The sequence below is a fragment of the Notamacropus eugenii genome, chromosome 5 (genome assembly GCF_028372415.1).
Source record: "Notamacropus eugenii isolate mMacEug1 chromosome 5, mMacEug1.pri_v2, whole genome shotgun sequence".
Lineage (NCBI taxonomy): Eukaryota > Metazoa > Chordata > Mammalia > Diprotodontia > Macropodidae > Notamacropus > Notamacropus eugenii.
Window position 1 is genome coordinate 13,283,028 of NC_092876.1, and position 19,853 is coordinate 13,302,880.

Genomic DNA, 19,853 nt, shown 5'->3' on the forward strand with positions numbered 1-19,853 from the left:
TTACTACACAGTTTCACTCTCAGTGAGGGAGAGTGACTTCCCTGCAGCCCATCCATGTCTGGGAGCAGACTGAGCCTGGGGAGAAGCTGCCAGCCAAAGCTGACTGTCTTTGTTGTCCCAGTCCTCCAGGCTCCTGGAAGTTTCCCTTATGGGACTCTTGGCATTTACCAGACATCTGTTATGTGATCACTTTTGTTGATGAAGTGACCTATTGTTTCTTTGATTTGTTCGCTGACCCATCAGTTCCTTGAGATTAAGTCATTTTGGTGCTAATTCCTTTTGGACCTTTCTCCAATGGCCCCTTATTCATTACACTTTTTGTTAGGGGGTGGTCAGCAAAGGATGTGGTTTCCATTTCTGCTCTTCTGCACAGGGTTTCCCAAACCTTCTGGGAGGGTTTCCTGCCCGGTTCTGGGGTCAGTTTTTGTAACGATGCCCTTTATTTCCTTGTCTCTCATTACTTTTCATTCCTGTTTCCATGTTGAGTCAAAAGTATTTCTACACAAAGTATTCTTGAGTGTGTGTTCTATCCTGAGTTCAGTGCATTTGATGGAAGTGACGTTCAGTGCTGCTGTGTCCCACCTTCAGCCTCCTTGGTATATGGTCTTCTCTTTGTACTTTCCAACTATGTGAGGGTGCAAGATCCACTTTTCTTCCACATTCTCCATCTCTTTTTTTGCTATTTTCTTCTCTCTGTTAATACCCTCCAAACATGGATGCTCTGGTTCAGTTGTCTCCTCAAAAGATGGAAAGCACCCTGTTCCCATGGATATCTGTCAGAAAAAAAACAAGACTTCTTACGATGCTCAGGAAGGCCCAAGAAATGCCAATATTTGACCTCCCCGCCCTTTTATCAAGACAATAACTAGTCTGACTCAGTCAGCACCTTCTCCTTTATTTCTCCCAAGGTTGCTCCTTATCTCCAGCATCTGGTGGTCCAGTCGATAGAACTCTGGGCCTCTTGACAGGAACACTGGAGTCCAAATCTTGCATTACTTATTTCCTAGCTGTGTGAGCTTGGTCATATCACTTAAGCTCTATCTGCCTCAGTTATCTCTTCTCTAAAATGGGGATGGTAATAATGCATACCTCTGGGTGTTGTTGTGAGCATCAAATGAGGGAGTGTTTGTCAAATTCTTCCCCAATCTTAAAATACTCTGTAAATGCTAGGTGCCAGTCTAGAGCTTGGAATTGCTCCAGTTTGGCTGATGTTGGCACTATGAGACTATATAGCCCTACTGTGCACTGAGTCATCTTACAAACATATTCTGTCATGGACATTTGGTCTTCAGGGATCCTTCCAATGACATGTCCATGAGGTGTATGGGACTGATTCCCCAATCTGCTCCATCATTAACAAGAGTCTTTCCTCTAAAATCCCATCAAAACCATTGGCACATGATATAATATGATTTCAATCATGATATGTACTTTTCAACTTTAGTCTCTCCTCAAGGACTTTCATGATCACCTAATGCTAGCGCCTTCCCCTTGAGTTGATCTCCCCTTTATCCATTTGACAGCTGGCTTGTGCAACATTTTTGTTTTTGCCCCTGATTTTCTTCCTCGACATTCTGAGATCCTGGAAGCCATTTTGCACATTGGAAGTGGAGGCACCTAGTGCTAGGGCGGTGATGGCAGATGAGAAAAGAGCCCTGAGGATGCTTCTATGAATGTTGGCCTATGGAATGATTTGGTATGTGCGGTTTGGTTTCTACCCAAGAATATTACATGTGTCCATATGAATCTGTCTAAATGTGGCTCATAGAGAGGCATAAATGTATCCCTTTGGTATCTCTTTCCTCCCTCCTTGGTTTTCCAAGGGAGATTTTGATTCCTGCCAGGAAGAGAAGGGGGAGATTGGGACCAGAGGCTATTCTGATCTCCTCAGATAGATGGAGAACTGGGCCAGAACTATATCTGTCTCTTCCCTTAAACATTATTAGTCTAGAGGAAATGACATTTAGTTTCAGGCATTCCTGATCTGTCCCACAATGGGGAAGGAGGGTCATAAACCATCTATGTGAGGCTTGGCTCCCTTCCCACAAGAAGGCAATTTCACAATGAGCAGACACAGCCAACAGTAAAGAACCCCATTTTTTCAGGTCTTTAGAAAACAGTCCTCAGAGAAGGTATCAATGGGAAAATATATGACAAACAACAAAGTGAAGGAATTCTTTTTCCCTTTGAGAATGTGGATGCAAAGTTCTACCAAAAGAAAAAGTCCTAGGTCTGACCCAAGAGGAAATTCCCCAAAGCTCCCACTGTAATAAGCTTGGGATAGGGACTTGATGGACATGGTCAGATGCTGTCCTGTGGGCTTCTCCTCTGAGTCTTTCTCCTCTTTCAGAGACCTGAACAGAGTTTGGAAGGATGCACCTTGTCTGTAGAAGCCGGGAGCCAGAAGAGCAGATGTCTCTTCTCTCTCTTCCCCAGTCTCCTCTCACACCAAGAGGCATGGAGCCAGAGGTGGACCATTGAGGAGACAACCCGAGCCATTGACAGTGGGAGTCTAGGGCCAGTGGTGGTGGTGATGGGCTGGGGGACATTTAGTGTCTGAGAGATGGAGCCCCAAATTATGATAATGGACAGGTACATCTAGGTGTCTGTGCAGGTGTGTGTTCTGTAGCAAGCAACATCAATTCATTCACTTTCCTAAAGGATGATTGACTCTGGCAAGCTCAGGACCCCTAAGGAAGTACCTTGAGAAGCAGAGTCTACACCTTCAGGGACCAGACATGAGGAAAGCCTGGTAGCCAACGGTGTTTGTAGGCCCTGACTTCTCAAGGAAGGTTGTCCTGGGGTGTGGGTAGTCTGCTTTGGGAGAAAAGAAAGCAGTGGGCCTGGTGCAGGTAAAGGTGGGTTTCTGGGCCCTAAGAACGTGATGGTCCAAGGTTTGCAGAGGAAAGCCCAGGGGGGTTGCTCCTGCTGTCTTTTCTGCATACAGATCTACACAGACACAAACACAAACAGACACGTACAACGAAGAGCATCGCTGGAGGAAATCATAAAGCCTACAGGTTCCCATGACTCATCAGGGACTGATGTGGGGAGGAGGGAGTGAGTGTGTGTGTGGGGTCAGAGCAGGAACAGAGGGAAAGAAGTGGAGGCTTGGATAGAATGCTGGGTATCATCAGCTTGGGTGAGGGGGGAAGGCTGAGCAACATCAGTCTGGGCCCAGGGAAGGCTGGCACTGTCACTTTGGACCAGGGGAAAGGCTGGCAGCATCAGTCTGGGCCTGGTGAAGGGCTGGGCACCATCAGCCTGGGCCTGTGGGGGAAGGCTGGCACCATCACCTTTGGCCAGACTTAAGTTGCAAGGAAAGCAAGGCCCTTCCCTTTTTCTGCAACACGACAGAAGTTCATGCGTCAGGGAGTCTTGGGGATGCACATGTTCCATGAACTCTGTTCTGTCTTCCAGTCTGTCAGGGGTTCCTGCTCCTGCTCAGGGTCCCCTCCGGCTATGCCAGGCTTCAGCCAGCAGCACCCCTAGGAGGAGGAAAAGCAACCCGGCCAGGCTGAGGTGAAGGAGGTTGCCCAGGCTGTAATCCTGGGGAGCAGGATCTGGGAGGGGAAAGACGGTCAGTGGCAAAGAGACAAGACTGCTCCATCTCCAGACCCATCAAGGGAGGCCAGATTCCTCTGTCCCCCATACCCCACAGGTTCCTGTGCCCCAGCCCAGTCCCTGGCCCTGATCACTCACTGACTGGGAGCCTAGGTGTGGGGGTGAGGGCGGGGCCTGGGAGAGAAATCTAAGGGAGGGGCTGAGGCAGCTCCAGGTCCCTTCCCTGGCAGCTGGACTTGGCTCTTCCTTCCTTTCCTTCTCCCTCTCCTGCAGTTTGGTGGAGGGGCTGGTACATGAAGCTTGTGGTGAGGATGACCTGAGTTCAGATCCCACCTCACATACTTCCTCTGTGTGAACCTGGGCTGGGCCCCTCCCCTCCCTCTGCCTCAGTTTTCACATCTCGACAGTGGGGCTAATAACAGCACCCACCTGGCAGACTGTTGTGAGCATCCTCTGAGACCATAATTATGAAACATTTCAAGGCTTTGTTTAAGGTGATTCCTCTTAATACTGGATTCTAGAAGCATTTCCTGCTTATGTTGAATAAAGGTCCCTGCCTTCAGGGAGCTCCTCTATAACTAGGAGAAGACCTGAAGATGGCTAGGTGTGACAAGGTACAGATCGAGCAGGTGGCAGGTGATGTGTGAGGGCGGTCCCGAGAAGAGGGAAGGAGGGAACCAGGGAGAGGAAAACGTCCTCCAGAAGAGGAGAGAGAGCAGGGTATTGGAGGGAAGTGAGAAATGAAGGAGTGGAGAATTGTAGGCAGGGGGCACAGCCTGTACAAAGGTCTGGAGATGGGAGATGAAGTTAGTGTTTTAGGAAGTATGAACTTGGAGCCCCCAGTGTGAGGGGGTCCACAGCCTGTCCTCAGGGGGCTCCCAGTCTTATTCAGTTCTTCAGGTGTACAGACCCTTATTAAACCCTCCCCCTTACCAAGGCCCTGTGCTTGGTCACCCCCACAGCAAACATAACAAAACAAAAGTGGCTCCTGGCCTCCAGGGCCTGACATTCTCCTGGAATGCTCTGGTACCATGTACACAAATAAATCAATGGGGCCTCATCTGAGGGATGGGATCCCTAACAACTGGGAGGGTAGCACAGGAAAGGCTTCTTCAGGAGGAGGCTCCTAAGCTCAGTCTGGGAGGGATCTTGGCATTGTAAGAGGAGGAAGTAAGGAGAGAGATGGTGGTAGGCAATGAGGACAGTCTGGGCAAAGGCCTGGAGGTGGGAAAAGGAGAATAATAAGGTGGTATGGGAGGAGTGTTGGCAAATGAGGGGACCCAGTATGCGGTGGGCAGACCCTGACTGCATATCCTTCCCTGCCACCCTCCACTCTCCAGCTCTGCCCAGACTGCCTGGGTGTGGGATGTTGGATAAGTCCCTCCTTTCTCTGGCCCTCATTTTCCATCTGTTAAATGGGTGTATGCTCAGTGACTTTTCCTGGCCTGTCCTCTTGTGAGACTGTGTGATTCTATGATTATTCTGTCCCCTCTTCTAGCTCCTGTCGGCGGTTTGGGGGCCAAGCACAGACATAGGAAGAAGGGTGAGAACCTTTGTGATATTCAACCTCCCCCATCCCCACAGTCTGCACCTCAGGCCTGCTCTGGCCTCCTCTTGGTTCCCCTCTTACTCCTCCACCCTTTTGCCTAGGACCTTCTAGACATATTATCTGTGTGTGGGAGCAATATAACTGGACAGGTGGCAGATGGTGAGGGTGTCTAGAGGGGCCAGGGAGGAGAGTTCTCATTCTCTTTCTTCTCTGAGTGGGTCCAATTTTCCAGACTCCATCCCTTCCCTCTGAGTCTGCTCTTCCCCTGCCCTCTTGGGGTGCCCTGGACCAGGGCCCTGAGCAGGTGGGGAGGTGCCCCAGGGCCAGTGATAGAATTTAGGGGAATGTAGGGGTGGGGGCTCCCTCACCTGTGACCTTGAGAATCAGGGGGTTGCTAGGACCAGACCACTTGTGGAGTCTGTCATTGTGAAAGGTGTAGCATTGGTAAGTTCCTTCATGGGTAGAGTTCACAGCTGGGATTAGGAATCTGGCCAGAGATCCCCTTTGATAGCTCTGAGTCTCACCTCAGACAATCTCTTCTCCATCCTTGTACAGGACAAATGTGTCATATGATCCATCTGTCTGACACTGGAGTGTCATATTGTGGCCTGAGGCCACCTCAGGGTGGGCTGGACAGGACTGAGAGTGAGGATGAGTCATGGAGACCTGGGGGAAGAGGAGTGTAGAGGGCTAAGGGGAGTGCAAGTCCCGTGATCAAGGCCATAGCTGAAGCAAAGCCTGTTCCTTTGGGACTTGTGCTTACTCAAACCCTGGCAGAAGTTGTCCATGACCCTGGAACCTGATGCTCCTGCAGATACTGATGTTCTTTGCAGAAAAGTTGCAGTTGGGTCTGGGAACTCAGGAACTAGCTTCAGAAGCAAGATAAGCTTTGTTACTTGCTTTGGGTGCAAGGACGTGGGTAAGTCATGAGGCGGTGAAGTAATGGGATGAGCTCAGCCTGCATGTGATTGTGGTTACAGCCTTTAAAAACCCTGATTCTCAGCTGAATAAATGGAGTTGTCTTACATCCTGCCTCCCACCTCATTCATTGCTTCTGAGATGAGGGTCTTGCTGGTCAAAGAGTGCCAAGGAGTTCCTAGGTGAAAGGAATCTTACAGAGCAGAGCCTGAAATTAAGTCTGTGACTCCCCTTTTAGAGGAGGGGGCAGACTTGGCTGGTGGAAAAACTGGTTTGGGCTGCCAAGACCCCTATGTGGGGGTGGAGGTTTAATCTATCTCCAGAAAAATGGAAATATCATAGCTTTGGTGAAAGGGAAGGACCTTGGACAGCTCAGATGGAAAAAGGGAAATTGGGTGACTGAGTAGAGAGAAAGGAGAGAGAGAGACAGACAGAGACAAAGAAAACAGAGAGACAGAGAGAGACATAGAAACACACACATGAAGACACCAAGAGAGACAGATAGTGTGGGAGAGAGGGGAGACAGAGAAAGAGAGAGAGAGGAGAGACTGAGACAAAAGGAAGGAGGAAGGGAAAGAAAGACAAAGAGAGAGAGGAGAGAAGGCTCCAGGAAGGGTAGACAGAAACAGAGAGAGAAGAGAGACAAATGGGGGTCCGTGTGTGGAGGGAAGCTTAGACAACACGTCTTCCTCCCTGGTCAGAAGCTGGGAGCCCCAATTCCTGGTCCTATGTCAATCTCTCTGTATGAGGGGGAGGTATATTTAAGACCCATCTCTGCACTTCTACCCAGTTATTAGCAGAGCCTGGCTCTCACTCATCCTGGAGCCTGGGTGGGTCCCTGGGGCAGGTGTGGGAAGGAGAGAAGGAGGCTTGGTTGTGACTCCTTGTTCACTTCCATCCTCTCCTCCTCAGTCTTGATATATGGAGACCTCTGGGGATATGGAGAGGAGGATCCCCTTCCTCCCCTCCCTATGCCTAGTCCTGAGCTGGAAGAGGGGACAGAGTAGCAGCAGCGCTACCCTGCACTCTCTCTCCTGGCTTTGGGAGGGTCAGGGCTGGGAGTGGGAGATGCCCCAGAAGCCCTGTGCCCCCACCCCAGGAGGCGACCACATCTGTCTGGTGTCCTGAGACCCAAGCTGAGCCTCCTGCCTCCTCTCTGGTCCCAAGATGGGAGCTGTCTGAGACAGCTTGTGGTGCAGTGGATAGAGCCCTGGGCCTGGGGTCAGGAAGACCTGAGTTCAAATGCAGTCTTAGACACTTGCCAGCTATGTCATGCTAAACAAGTCATTTCCTGTCTGTTTGCCTCAGTTTCCTTAAATGTAAGATGAGGATCATAACATTACCTGCCTCCTAGAATTCTTGTAAGGATCAAATGATATAATTAAAAATTCTTAGCACATAGTAGATGCTATGTAAATGCTGATTCCTCTCCCCCCACCTCTGGCCCCAGAGGCAGATAGGGAGAGGACAGGAAAGGCAGAGGCATGCTTGGGGCCAGACTGGGCTGGGGAGGACCTTAGGGGTTGCTGGGACCCAGAGCCAGCCCTGCCTGAGGGGCCTGGGGCCAAGGGAGTATCCTCACCTGTCACGACCAGCTCCTCGGGGTCACTGAACTCTGACCAATTAAGTGAGTATCTGTAGAGGCAGTAGTAGGTCCCTGCATGGTTTGCTGTTACTGTTGGCATGGGAAACTTGACCTCTGTTCCAGAGGGTTTCACATACATGATGTGTAACCTTCCATACAGGTGCCCTTTCTTCAGATGGTAGACATCAGCCTCTACAGACCCCTGGCACCTGAGAGTCACACTTCTCCCTAGGGGCACCAAAGAGCTGCTCTCTGCTCTGAGGTAGGGTCTGGGGAGTGTGTCTGGAAGGGAATGGGAGCTGTCAGTTCCAGGGGATCCCCCTTTGGTGTGCCTCCTCCTTCTGGGTCCCCTCACTCTGGCCTGCCCAGACTTCCCCCTTCCCTTTTCTGGGAGCAGCCATCTGCACTGGGCAAGGGGATTGCGGGGGTGAAGGACTCACCAGCCTGTGCTCTCATCCTGCCCAGACACAGTTGTGTCAGAGAGGACCCTGGTTACTCCCAGCTTCCCACACCATCACCACCCAACACCCCAGAGCAAGGAAACAGAGGGATCAGATAGTAGGATTGGGGCTGGTGCGAGTGAAAAGGACTGGGCCACAGAAGACCCCTCTAGGAGCTCTAGATTCTCCCCGCTCCTGACTCTGATGGGAGACCTCAGTCCTCAGTCACTCCCCTTCTCTGGGTGAGAATTTCTTCCTCAACAAAATGGAGGTGGGGCGGGTTAGAGTTGATGGCGGGTAAAGTCCCCTCAAATATGCGACTTGTTAGGACTCACCAAGGCACAGCAGAATAGACAGGGTGTGGGTCATAGTGGTCCCAGCAGCTGGTGGGAGAAGGGAGTGATGGCTGACCAGGACACTGTCTGAGGCACAGGGCAGGACCAGGGTGGGCTCTGGGTTTGACAAACCCTGAGTAAGGTCACTTGTCCTTCCTCTCTGTGGTCGTTACTTCAGTGATGGCTCCATGCTGTGTATGTGTGTGTGTGTGTGTATATATTCATGTGGGTGTGCATGTGTGTGCGCATGTGTTTCTGTGTATTTGTGTGCATATGTGTTTGCATGTGTGTATATGTGTGCATGGATGCGTGCATATGCATGTGTGTCTGTCTGTGTATGTGTGTGTGTGTGTGGGGGGGTGGGTTGGAGAGTCCTCTAGTCTTAAAATGCTGGAAGAGTTCTTGCTTTTTTGGTGACATACAGGCCCCACAGCCCTGGAAAGATCCTCAGGTAAGCCTTAGGTGTCAGCCTCACAGCTCCCTTCCCCCTCCCAACTGGCAGGTGCTGGTCTCACTAGGGCCCATGAATTTGACCCTGGTCCTTAAACCAGATCCTGCCCTCAGCCTCAACCCGGCCCCCTAGGCCTGCCTACTTCACACAGGGCTCAATCCCTCACTAAGCTGACAGGGATTTCTGTGTCCTGGTCATGAAGGGGTGAAATCCACCCCACAGAATAAGGGGCTGATGGGTGGGCTGCTTGGGGAGCTGCTGCCTCAGGTCTAGAGGTTCTCTGCTGGAGTTTCCCAAGTCACCTTGCCAGCTTCAGTCCATCCTCAGCCCTGCCAAGGCCTCTGCTTTCTGCAGACTGAAGGCCCTGGAATTCTCCCTCCCATCTTGTCCTCAGGCTGGCAGGTCAGGTCCCCAGGACAGGGCCATGAATTCTTTAATGCCATTGCTTAGGAGCCCCCCATGTGTTCCCACAAGGCTTTGAGCTGTTTGCGTTCCCCTGACATCAATTCACCAAGAGACCTCAGTTAGCTCTCATTGATTCCAGAAGCGTTTATTTATCTTCACAAAAATGCCCTCCCCCACCCACAATGGCCCGGCCAGTGTTCCTTCTGCTCACCCACATGCCCCTGGAGACGGTGGCTTCTGACAGAGAGTGGTTACTAAGAACAGGGTGGGCCATTTTAATCATTGTTTCCAGCCAGGCCTCTGGAGTCCAGAGTGAGGGGAGCTCACCCCTTCTCTGCTACTGAGATGCTCCTGAGATCCCCTCTTTGTGGGTTCTGTTCGTATGCCCATCATGACTGATGTGAAACTCCCCACCCCTCTGCTGCTGGCCTAGCTGTTGGAGATTCAGCTCCAGTTACAGACTTGGGGAGTTAGAGCCAAGGAGTGTGTGTGTGTGTGTGTGTGTGTATGTGTGAGAGAGAGTATGTGTGCATATGTGTGAATCTGTGTGTTTGTTTATATATGTGAGTGTGCATATTTCAGCCATGTGTATATGTGTATACGTATGTGAGTGTGTGTGTTTTTGAATATGTGTGTGTATATGTGAATATCTATGTATGTGTGAATCTCAATGTGTGTGCTTATATATGTGTGCATATGGGGCAGGGTGTATATGTGTATGTGTATATGAGTGTGTGTATGTGAATGTGTGAGTGTGTGTACACATGTATGTGTATGTGTTTCTCTGTGTGAGTGTGTGTATTTCTGTGTGTGCACACTCAGGCATGTGGAGTGTACAAAGAGGAATACACAAGTAAAGGAAGGAGGGAGAAGGGGATACTTTGCTATTTCCACTTATTGGGATGTAGGAGAAGAATATGCAAAGATGGAGGAAGGGGCAGGTAGAATGGGCATCCAATAAACTTCAGTCCTTTCTGACATGAATAAAGAAGGGTGGGATGCACACATGATGGTGTATTATATGAGTTTTGAACAGGGAACAAGTGGGGAGCAGAAAGCAGTTAAGAGAATGTATAACCCCAGGGACAAAATCATGGAAAGTAAACATACCTGAAAGACTGAATTTGAAAGAATCCATTCTCTATCAAGACATACTTGAAAGAAAACATAACCTGGAGATGTGATTCAGAGGAAAGAAGAAGGATAGACAGTAGACTCAAAGAAACTAGACTGTAAGAAGATGGCCTTCACATGGGGAATGGCTGAAAACTTGGGGATATGGATTTAAATGTAATGGAATATTATTGTGCCAAAGGAAATAAGGAGTAAGAAAAAAAGGTTTCAGAGAAGTGGGTCGTATGAATTGAAGGAGAAGGAAGTGAGGAGAACGATTTGTAGCAGGGCCACAATATTTGAAAAAAGAAATCTGAGAGGTTTGGGAACCCTGATAAATGTAAGGTGAACCATGTGTCCAGAGTATGGATGATGGATCATGTTACCTCCTGACAGAGTGGGAATGGGGACAACATGTAAAGACATGCATTTTGGGACATGACCACTGGGTGTGTATGGGTTTTGATTGTCCTTGCTATATATCAAAAAGATTTTTTTCCTATTTCTGTCTCTAGCTTTTTAGTTGGGGGGAGGGTTAGGGTGAGGAGAAGAGAAGGAGGTAGTGGTAATGAATCTGCCAAAAGGAGTCAGGGACACATTTGTCCAAATGCCAGGAGAGAAGAGAAAAAATGCTGAAGGAAGCACAAAGAGGATCATTGGAAGAGAAAGTGTGCAAGGGATTATATCCTGAAAAAGAAAAAGGCATGCTCTGTGGAATGGAGGCTCATGGTTATACATACATTCCTCTTTTGTTAACTTAAGTCATTAAGTATTTCTTAGCTATATGACACAGAGATGCTCCTTTTTGATGTTTCACTTCAGTTCATACATACATATTCATACACACCTCCACCTGCACACATTTATGTGTATACACATATATGTATATGTACATACACATACAGGCTAACACTAACATTTGATGAGCAGCTCTTTTAAGCCAGTAGGAGCAGGCTTCACCAGCAATAATAAATCTTTTGCTTTCTGCAATATCATATTCCAATCTCCCCTTTCCTTCAGGGGTAGGATTTGGAAAATCCTGTAAAATTTTTCAGAATTTCAGGATGAAAGAGGAATTGATCCTGCTGTGGTACAACAGAATGGACTCTGGCTTTGCAATGGAGGACATGGGTTCACATCCTAGCCTCATCATGTTCTACCTGTGTGACTTTAGAAATATACTTAACCTCTCTGGGTGTGTTTTCCTTTTGTAAACTGAGGGGACTAGTACAATCAACAAGTCACACATGAAGCAGAAAACAAAGCCTTCTAGGGGGTTTCCTCACATCCTAACTACATTTCCATTGCCAAAGGAAATAGACTTCAGGCTGCTCATTGGGAGGTGGGGGGACCTGAGGAGCCTTTGCTAAAGAGAGGTTACAAGATTTCCTGGGAATCCTTTTTTGGAAGGCACAGGCTTCACTGTGGTCACTGCAAATGTCACCCATTTGGCCTTCTCACTCTCATGGAGATACTATCACCACATGTCTAAATGTGTCAGGAAATTTTGTGGGTGAAAGCATCCCATCTCTGATTCAGTATTTGGGTTTTATCACTTAAGACCTGGGTTAACTTCCCTCTCAATTCCAAATACAATTTAAGTTGCATGATAAGCCAACAAGCTTTGGGAGGGGCTGGTATATAGTATATGTAGGGAGGGTCTGGTGTCTTAGAAAGCTGGCTGATCCTGGAGGAAAGAATCCTGGGACTCCACTCCAGTAGGGGAAAGCCTGAAATCCCTGCAGGTTGGAAATCCCCTTCTAGAGGGGCCATTTAGGTCGTCAGTACTTTGTGAAGTATGCATCTTTCTAAGCCAATAAGAATTTTGCCTAGCTGAAAGTAGCCTCATGGCTGTCTGAAGATCTCTGCTGTGGAGTAATACCATGTAGCTTTTACAGGTAACGAACTGGTTTGTTGTTGGGTAAGAAAGAAAATCAGCATGCAGTGGCGCTGGTTTTATCTATTGTCTTGTCAACCCAAACTGTTCTTTTCTTTGAGAGATGCCAGTGCCAGAGACCTAAGAAGCTCTTTGGATAAATCCATGGAACCCCAGCCTTCCAAGGAGGCTGTAGGAAGTGTTCACTGGGCTTTGCTGAAAGGCTGTGTGGGCCAGGATTTCACTGTTCCATCCAGACAGTAACAAGCCTGATTCCATCAGCACCTTCTCCTTAACTTCTCCCAAGCTTATTCCTTATCTCCTGGTAGATAGTGCTGCAGTGGATGGAACTCTGGGTCTGGAGTCAGAAACACCTGAGTTCAAATCTTGCCTTGGTCACTTCTGAGCTGTGTGAGCTTGGTTATATTACCTAAGTTCTGTCTGCTGCAGTTTGGTCTTCTCTCAAATGAGTTATAGTACGTACCTGTGAGGGTTGTTGTGAGGATGAAGGTTGTCAAGTTCTTTGCCCATCTTAAAGCATTCTCTAAAGGCTTCTACTTTAGAGAGTAGTGACTTTAACTGACTATAGGGATCCTTAAAAATTTGGCAACAGTAAAGGGTTTCTGAATGCACAACAATGAAAAACAACTTCAAAATCCAATGAGTCATGAGTTGGAGGAGTTTCTGGCAGCACTTGCCCATGTCATGTCATGAGACTTCCCCTGCAGCCTTAGGTCTGAACACACAACATGTGCATTTTGCACTGCGCATGCCATCTTGCCCCACAATTACCAACCAACGCTGCCAGAAACACCTCAGCTCAGATTCCAGTCTACCATATGTTATGAATTAGGTTTTCTTTTACTGTAGGTAAAATGTCCTGGCATTTTACAGGGCACATTCCACCTGGAGCTAAGGTATCTCTGGGCCAGAGATCAGGAGAGGGAAATCCTGTTTGCAGAAGTTTGTAGTCCTTTCTTCCCTTCTCCTTGGGATGAGGAGCAGGGGTCCTAACATCTGGGTGTCTGATTCACTGGGTAGGACAGGGTTTGGCTTCAGAAAGCAGAGGCTTATTGGGGAGAGGCTTTTTTGTCCAGGGGTCCCCTGGGCTCAGGCTGAGCTCCCTGAATGGCAGCATAGAGGCTGGGTTCCACTGCTCCAGATGGGGGAGGGTCCTTGGCCCCAGCTTTGAGGCTGTTCAGGTTCAGCTTGGCATAGGTCACTTCCTGAGGGTCTTCTCTTTTGGGAGCCTGGCAGAAGGGGATGAAGGGATGCAGTGGGACATAGAGCAGGAGGGCTGAGGAGGGAAAAGGACCCTGAACCCTCCCAGCCATGTGTCCCTGGGGCAGCCTCTCCCTCCCTGTTCCCTCCAGGAGAGATCTATGAGTGACTCACAGCAGTGTCCTCCTGTCTGGTCTTCTCTGTCTGTCTGTCATCATCCACAGCAGCATCTGGAGGCAAGAGGAGAAGGCATGAGGGGTCAGGACCCTGCTCTGGCCAGGACCCTGGCTCTGCTCAGGAGGAGGCTCTTCCCTCGGCTACCCAAAGCCCCCCTACCCCCTTCACTCACACAGAGTCTCCTCCAGGTGCGTCCCCTCCTCTGGGTCAGAGCTGGGAACAAGATTGTACAGGTAGTTGAGGGAGAAGGTCTAGGAAGGTGGGCTGGTGAGAAGGGGGATGATCTAGGGGGAATCGGGGTGTGTCTGAGTTTTACCTCCTAGTCATCTTCTTCGTCTCTGCCTCTTTGCTCCCATTCCCTGTAAGGAGAGTCAGAGCCAGGCTTTAGTGGGGCTCAGCTCATTCCTCCATTGGGCCCTCAGCCCAGGTGCCCCCCTGGTCCCAAGAACTCACTGAGTCTGGCCTGATGCCACCTGCGTCGATGGCAGAAGAGGAGGATGAGGAAGAGGAAGAGCAGGGTGAGGAAGGCTGAGGCACCCACTGAGATGCCTATTGCGGGACCTGGGGAAGCCGAGGATGACGACTAAGGTGGGGCAAGATTCACCAGGACACTGGTCTTTGGGGAGGCTGCAGCCCAAGGGGAAGGAGACAGAGCCTGTCCTCAGGCAGCTTCCTCCTTACTCAGTAATTCAGTTCTGTTGTAGTTCAGTCATGTCTGAGCCCCCAACCCCATTTGGGGTTTCCTTGCCAGAGACACTGGAAGCGTTTGTCAATTCCTTCTGCAGGTCATTTTACAGACGAAGAAACTGAGGTAGACAAAGTTAAGAGACTTGTCCAGGGTCACACAGCTAGCCTGGCACTCTGTCTGCTTCACCACCTGGCTGCCCACAGTTCAGGTGTACAGACTCTTATTAAGCCCTCCCCCTGGCCCAGGCCTGTGCTAGGTCACCCTCACAGCAAACATGACAAAACAAAGGAGGCTCCTGGCCTCCAGGGCCTGATATTTTCCTGGGATGCTCTTGTACCATGTACACAAATAGATCAATGGGGCCTCATTGGAGGGACGGATCCCTAACAACTGGGGGTGGGGCACACTAAAGTCTTCTTTAGGAGGAGGCTCTTAAGCTCAGCCTGGGAGGAATCTTGCAGTTGTAAGAGGAGGAGGTGAGGAGGGAGAGCATGTCAGGCAGGGGGAACAGCGTGGACCAATGCCTGGCAATGCGAAAATGAGAACAATAAGGTGATATGGGAGGTGTAGTGGGAAATGATGGGACCCTAGAAGGAATGGGCAGACCTTGACTGGACATCCCACTCTGACTTCCTGCACTCTGCTGAGAGTCCTCCAATTACTCACCAAATGGCATCTTCTCAGAATCAGGGCTTGGAGACAAGGTCACTGGAGGTGAAGAAAGGGACAGGGTTAAGGGCTGGACAGGGGAACCCAGAGAGGCCTGGAGGGAGCCCCGTGGTGAGTCCCAGCTCTGCCCAGACTTTCTGGGTGTGGGATGAGGAACTTGGGGGTATTTAACATCCACCCTCCCCACTGCCTACACCTCAGGCTTGCTCTGGCTTCCTCTTGTCTCCCACTATGACTTTTTCACCCCCCTTACATGGGACGTAGTAAACACATTGTCTGTGTGTGGGACCAACATAAGTGGACAGGTGGCACATTAGGAGGGTGTCTAGAGGGGCCAGGGAGACGAATCCTCACTGTCTGGCTTCTCTGAGCAGGCCCCATTGTCCACACTCTCAGTTCTCTCCCTCTGAGACTCCTGGACCCTTGGGGGCCCTGGGGCTGGGCTCTGACAATGTGGAGAGGTGTCCCAGAGCCAGTGAGGGAGCTTAGTGGGGATAAAGGGGGCTGGGACTCCCTCACCTGTGACCCTCAGAACCAGGGGGTCACTGGGACCTGACAACTTCTGGGGGTTGTAACTTAGAAATGTGTAGCATTGATAAGTTCCTTAATGGGTAGAGTTCAAAGCTGGCATGAGGAAATTGGCCTAAGACCCGCTTCCATGGAGTGGTGCCATGTGTTGGGTGACCGTTGTTCATCCTTGTACAGGGCACACATGGTATACTTTGACTCTGACTGGCACTGGAGGGCCACATTATGTTCTGAAGCCACCTCAGGTTTGGACAGGGCTGAGAGGGAGGGTGGGCCATACAGGCCTGAGGGAGGAGAAGGAGGAGAGCCTGGAGTCAGGCCAGTAATCCCCCTCTTTCATGGGACAGGGCAGATCTGGGAGGTTGGAGAACTGGCCCGGACCTGCCAGACCCCTCTCTGAGGGTGGAAGTTTAGCTCATTTCCACACAAATGGAAATATCACCACTTTGAGGGGAGAGGAAAGACCTTGGACAGCTGTGATGTGGGGGAATGGAAAGTGGGTGAAGGAATGGGGAGAGAGAGAGAGAGAGAGAGAGAGAGAGAGAGAGAGAGAGAGAGAGAGAGAGAGAGAGAGAGAGGAGAGAAGGCTCCAGGTAGGGGGAGACAGAAACAGAGAGAGAAGAGACACAAATAAGGGCCAGTGTAGGGGTAGGGAAGCTTAGACAGGAGGTCTTCCTCCCTGGTCCAGGGCTGGGAGCCCAGTCCCTGGGCCTTTGTCACAGAATCTCTCTTTATGGGGGGTGAGGGCATATTTAAGACTCATCTCTGCACTTCTGGCCAGTTATTAGCTCCCCAAAGCAGAGCCTGTCTCTCATCCTGGACCCTGGATGAGTCCCTGGGGCAGGTGTAGCACAGAGAGTGTGATTCCTGGTTCACTTTCATCCTCACCTTCTCATTCTTGATGTATGGAGCCCTCTAGGGATACTTCCCTTCCCTGTGCCTAGGCTTTAGTGGGAGAGAGGACAGAGCAGCAATAGGGCTGCCCTGCACTCCCTCTCCTGGCTTTGGGAGGGTCAGGGCAGGGAGGGGGAGATGCCCCACCAGCCCTGTGCCACCTCCCCACAAACCACCAGCTCTCTCTGGTGTCCTGAGACCCAAGCTGAGCCTCCTGCCTCCTCTGTGGCCCCAAGATGGTATCTGCCTGAGGCAGCTGGTGGTGCAGTGGACAGAGCCCTGGGCCTGGGGTCAGGAAGACCTGAGTTCAAATTTAACCTCAGACACTCCTTAGCTAAGTGACCCTGAGCAGGTCGCTTCCTGTCGGCTTGCCTCAGTTTGTAAATGTAAGATGGGGATCATAACAGCACCTGCCTCATAAGGTGGTTGTGAGGATGAAATCAGATAGCAACTAAAAAGTGCTTAGCGCATAGTAGGTGTTGTATGAATCCTGATTCCCCTCCTCCCACCTCTGTCCCCAGAGGAAGAGCAGAGGCAGAGACAGGAAGAGGACAGGAAGGGTAGAGGGAGAGGGATGCCTGGGGCCAGGCTGGGCTGGGGAGGAGCTTAGGGGCTGCTGGGACCCAGAGCCAGCCCTGCCTGAGCAGCCTGGGTCCAAGGGAGTGTCCTCACCTGTCACCACCAGCTCCAGGGGGTCACTGCGCTCTGACCAGACTGATGAGTGTCTGTAGAGGCAGACATATGTCCCTGCATCTTCTTCTGTCACGGATGGAATATGAAATTCGCCCTCTATTCCAGAGGGTTTCACATCCATGATCTTTGGCCCTGTCAAACCTTGTGCTTTCTCCAGACGGTAGTCATCAGCCTCTACAGACCCCTGGCACCTGAGGGTCACATTTCTCCCTCGAAGTACCAAAGAGCTGCTCTCTACCTTGAGGGAGGGTCTGGGGAGTGTATCTGGAAGGAAGGAGAGCTGTCAGTTCCAGGAGATCCCCTTTCTGTGTGCCTCCCCTACTGAAGCCCTTATTCAGCCCTAATCAGACCTACCCCTTCCCTCTCCTGGGGGCAGTTGTCTGCTCTGGGCAGGGGCAGTGTGGGGGAAGGACTCACCTGCCTGTGCCTTCATCCTCTCGCCCAGACACAGCCCTGGCAGAGAAGACCGTGGTTACTCCCAGCTCCCCACATCCATCCTATCCACCACACCCAGAGGAAGGAGACAGAGGGGTGAGATCCTGGGCTTGGAGCTGGTGGGAATGAAAGGAGCTAAATCCCAGAAGACCCCTCTAGGAACTACAGATCCTCCCCACCCATGAACCTTGCTGGGCAACTTCAGATTTGTCACTCCCTTTCTCTGGGGGAGAGTTTCCTCCCCAACAAAATGGAGGTGGGGCCGGTTGGAGGTGATGATGGGTAAAGTCCTCTCAAATATGGGGCTTGTTAGGACTCACCAAGGCACAGCAGGACAGAGAGAGTGTGGGTCATGGTCGTCCCAGCAGCTGGTGGGAGAGCAGACTGCCAGCTGACCTGGACACTGTGTGAGGCACAGGGCGGGACCAAGGCAGGCTATGCTCTGGGTTTGCCGAACTCTGTGGAGGGTCACTTCTCCTTCCTCTCTGTGGTTGCTACTTAATTGTTGCCTTCATGCTGTGTGTGTTGGAGAGTCCTCTAGTGTCAGAATGATAGAAGAATTCTTGCTTTTTTTGGTGATAATCCCGGCCCCACAGCCCTGGAAAGATCCCCAGGTATGCCTCAGGTATCAGTCTCCCAGCTCCCCAAAACTGTCATGCACTTAATGCTCTCGAGGAACTGAATAGACTCTCCCTCAGTGGTCCAGTGAGGAACTTCACTTCTAAGCCTGCCTATGAGGAGTCCAGACCTGCCACACCTTGGCCTGGAAAGGACTGGGAAAGAAAGGATCAACCTTTGGCCCTGAGCCCCCACCCATCTTTGAGGCCTCTGTACCCAATGTCATTACACAGATAGTCCATACTGTGGCAACACACATTTTGTTGAACCAGACAAGAATCCAGGAATGCTGTGGAGGATCTGGCTGGGCACCAGGAAAGCTTCAGTCCAAGGTTGGCCAAGACCAATGACTCTCTGTGGCTGGCATGGTCAGTTCTTTCCCCCTCTATCAGACTGTCTCTGAAGCTCATGCCAGCAGAGGAAGAGGGAATGGGGATCTTTTAGGGGCATTGTGTGAAAGTGCACCCACATCCAGCTTCCCTTTCTTTGCCCCATGACCTAAAGGCTCTTCCCCCATAGGCACTTCCAGAAGGGCCAGGGGTCCTCAGAAGTACCCCATTATGTCACCAATCCTTTGTTTCCCTCTTTCCAGCTGGCCCCAGAAGGAGCTTTTAGACACAGCTTAGAGCCAGGGGGGCCTTGGACACTGAATCCCACCCCTCCATTTTATAGGTGAAGAAACACAAGCCCCAGACAGTTTGTGAGTTTTCATGGAATGAACACTGGGCAGAGCCAGGGATCCAAGAGTGACCCCTGAGGCCCCTCACCCTATCTCCTCCCCTGGTGACTGCACTGCAGCTGATCTCTCCACTCACTCTCAGGATTCAGTTTTTTTCAGTCCCTTTCCACCTTCACAAATCAGACCACATCTTCCTCTTTCCCTTTGTGATATGCTGGCTAATAGAAGACTGTCCTGTCTTAAAAGGTCAGAGGGGTGTGAGTTAATCCCCTCCATGCTCAAAATCTCAGTTGGGATTGTTGGGAGTGAAGAAGCCACATAAGAGACAAGGACCATTTTGAGTTAAGTTGACCCCCAGGTGGATTGTCCTGAGACCAGATGTGGGTCCTTGGGCCAAGAAGTTTGTAAATGTGCTTTTTAGGACTGCAGTGGGATGCTTCAGGGTCCCCCAGGGATTTCATTACTGACTCCTTTTAATGAACTGGCCTGGAACTTCGTCTTATTTTGGGGGTTCTGCTTTAGTCCCAAGGGAACTGTTTCCACCTGGGAGTATTTTCATATATTTTCATTCATGGGTTGATTATTTACATGCTGAGATGGAGAATGCTCCATTTCTCCAGATGTACAACCCAGAATGGGACACCTTTCGGCTGAATTTGGCACCTTGCTCCACTGGGAGTTCACGCAGGACTCAGGGGCTTGTGCTTCTTTGCCCCCTGACCTACTTGGTGCTCCACACAGAACCTGAAGCTCTTTCCTCTTTCTTCTCAGGGACTAGTGAACATTCCTAGGTGTCCTCCTTCTCAAAAGTCAAGAGTTTGAAAGGACAAAAGACAGAGATATGGAACAGAAGTATCTCTGCCAGTGGTTAACAATTTTTTTCCCACAGTAGGCACTTAAGAAATGCTTAATGATTGATCATTAAATATAAAGGACACATTATGCATTTTAAGAAAAAAATCTCAACCCTATGAATTGTGATCAAGAACAAGCTCTCAGGGGGCAGAGCCAAGAT

General features: G+C 50.3%; 1 protein-coding gene across 2 annotated transcripts; it reads right to left on the reverse strand.

Moving 5' to 3' along the window:
* Nucleotides 1-13,076: 13,076 nt before the first annotated feature.
* On the reverse strand, nucleotides 13,077-18,092 carry LOC140503468 (V-set and transmembrane domain-containing protein 1-like). 2 transcript variants are annotated; one of them, XM_072607485.1, is made up of 9 exons: nucleotides 17,862-18,092; nucleotides 17,461-17,559; nucleotides 17,086-17,370; nucleotides 14,989-15,030; nucleotides 14,088-14,195; nucleotides 13,951-13,993; nucleotides 13,807-13,847; nucleotides 13,632-13,687; nucleotides 13,077-13,486 (listed from the first exon to the last, which is right to left on the reverse strand). In XM_072607485.1, the coding sequence occupies exons 1-9, from the start codon at nucleotides 17,893-17,895 to the stop codon at nucleotides 13,307-13,309; spliced, it is 888 nt and encodes a 295-aa protein (XP_072463586.1). In that variant the 5' UTR covers nucleotides 17,896-18,092; the 3' UTR covers nucleotides 13,077-13,306. The 2 variants fall into 2 exon arrangements, with proteins under 2 accessions (XP_072463586.1, XP_072463587.1); XM_072607486.1 differs by having other exon boundaries at nucleotides 17,524-17,559; nucleotides 17,862-18,090.
* Between the last annotated feature and the right edge of the window lie 1,761 nt (nucleotides 18,093-19,853).

Excerpts from the sequence above, each read along its gene's own strand:
- LOC140503468 (XM_072607485.1), bottom strand. The coding sequence starts at position 17,895 with ATGACCCACACTCTCTCTGTCCTGCTGTGCCTTG. Across the intron at positions 15,031-17,085 it reads CCTGGAGCTGGTGGTGACAG|TGACCTTGTCTCCAAGCCCT; the intron begins GTGAGGACACTC and ends CTTCACCTCCAG. Across the intron at positions 13,688-13,806 it reads GCACCTGGAGGAGACTCTGT|ATGCTGCTGTGGATGATGAC; the intron begins GTGAGTGAAGGG and ends TCTTGCCTCCAG.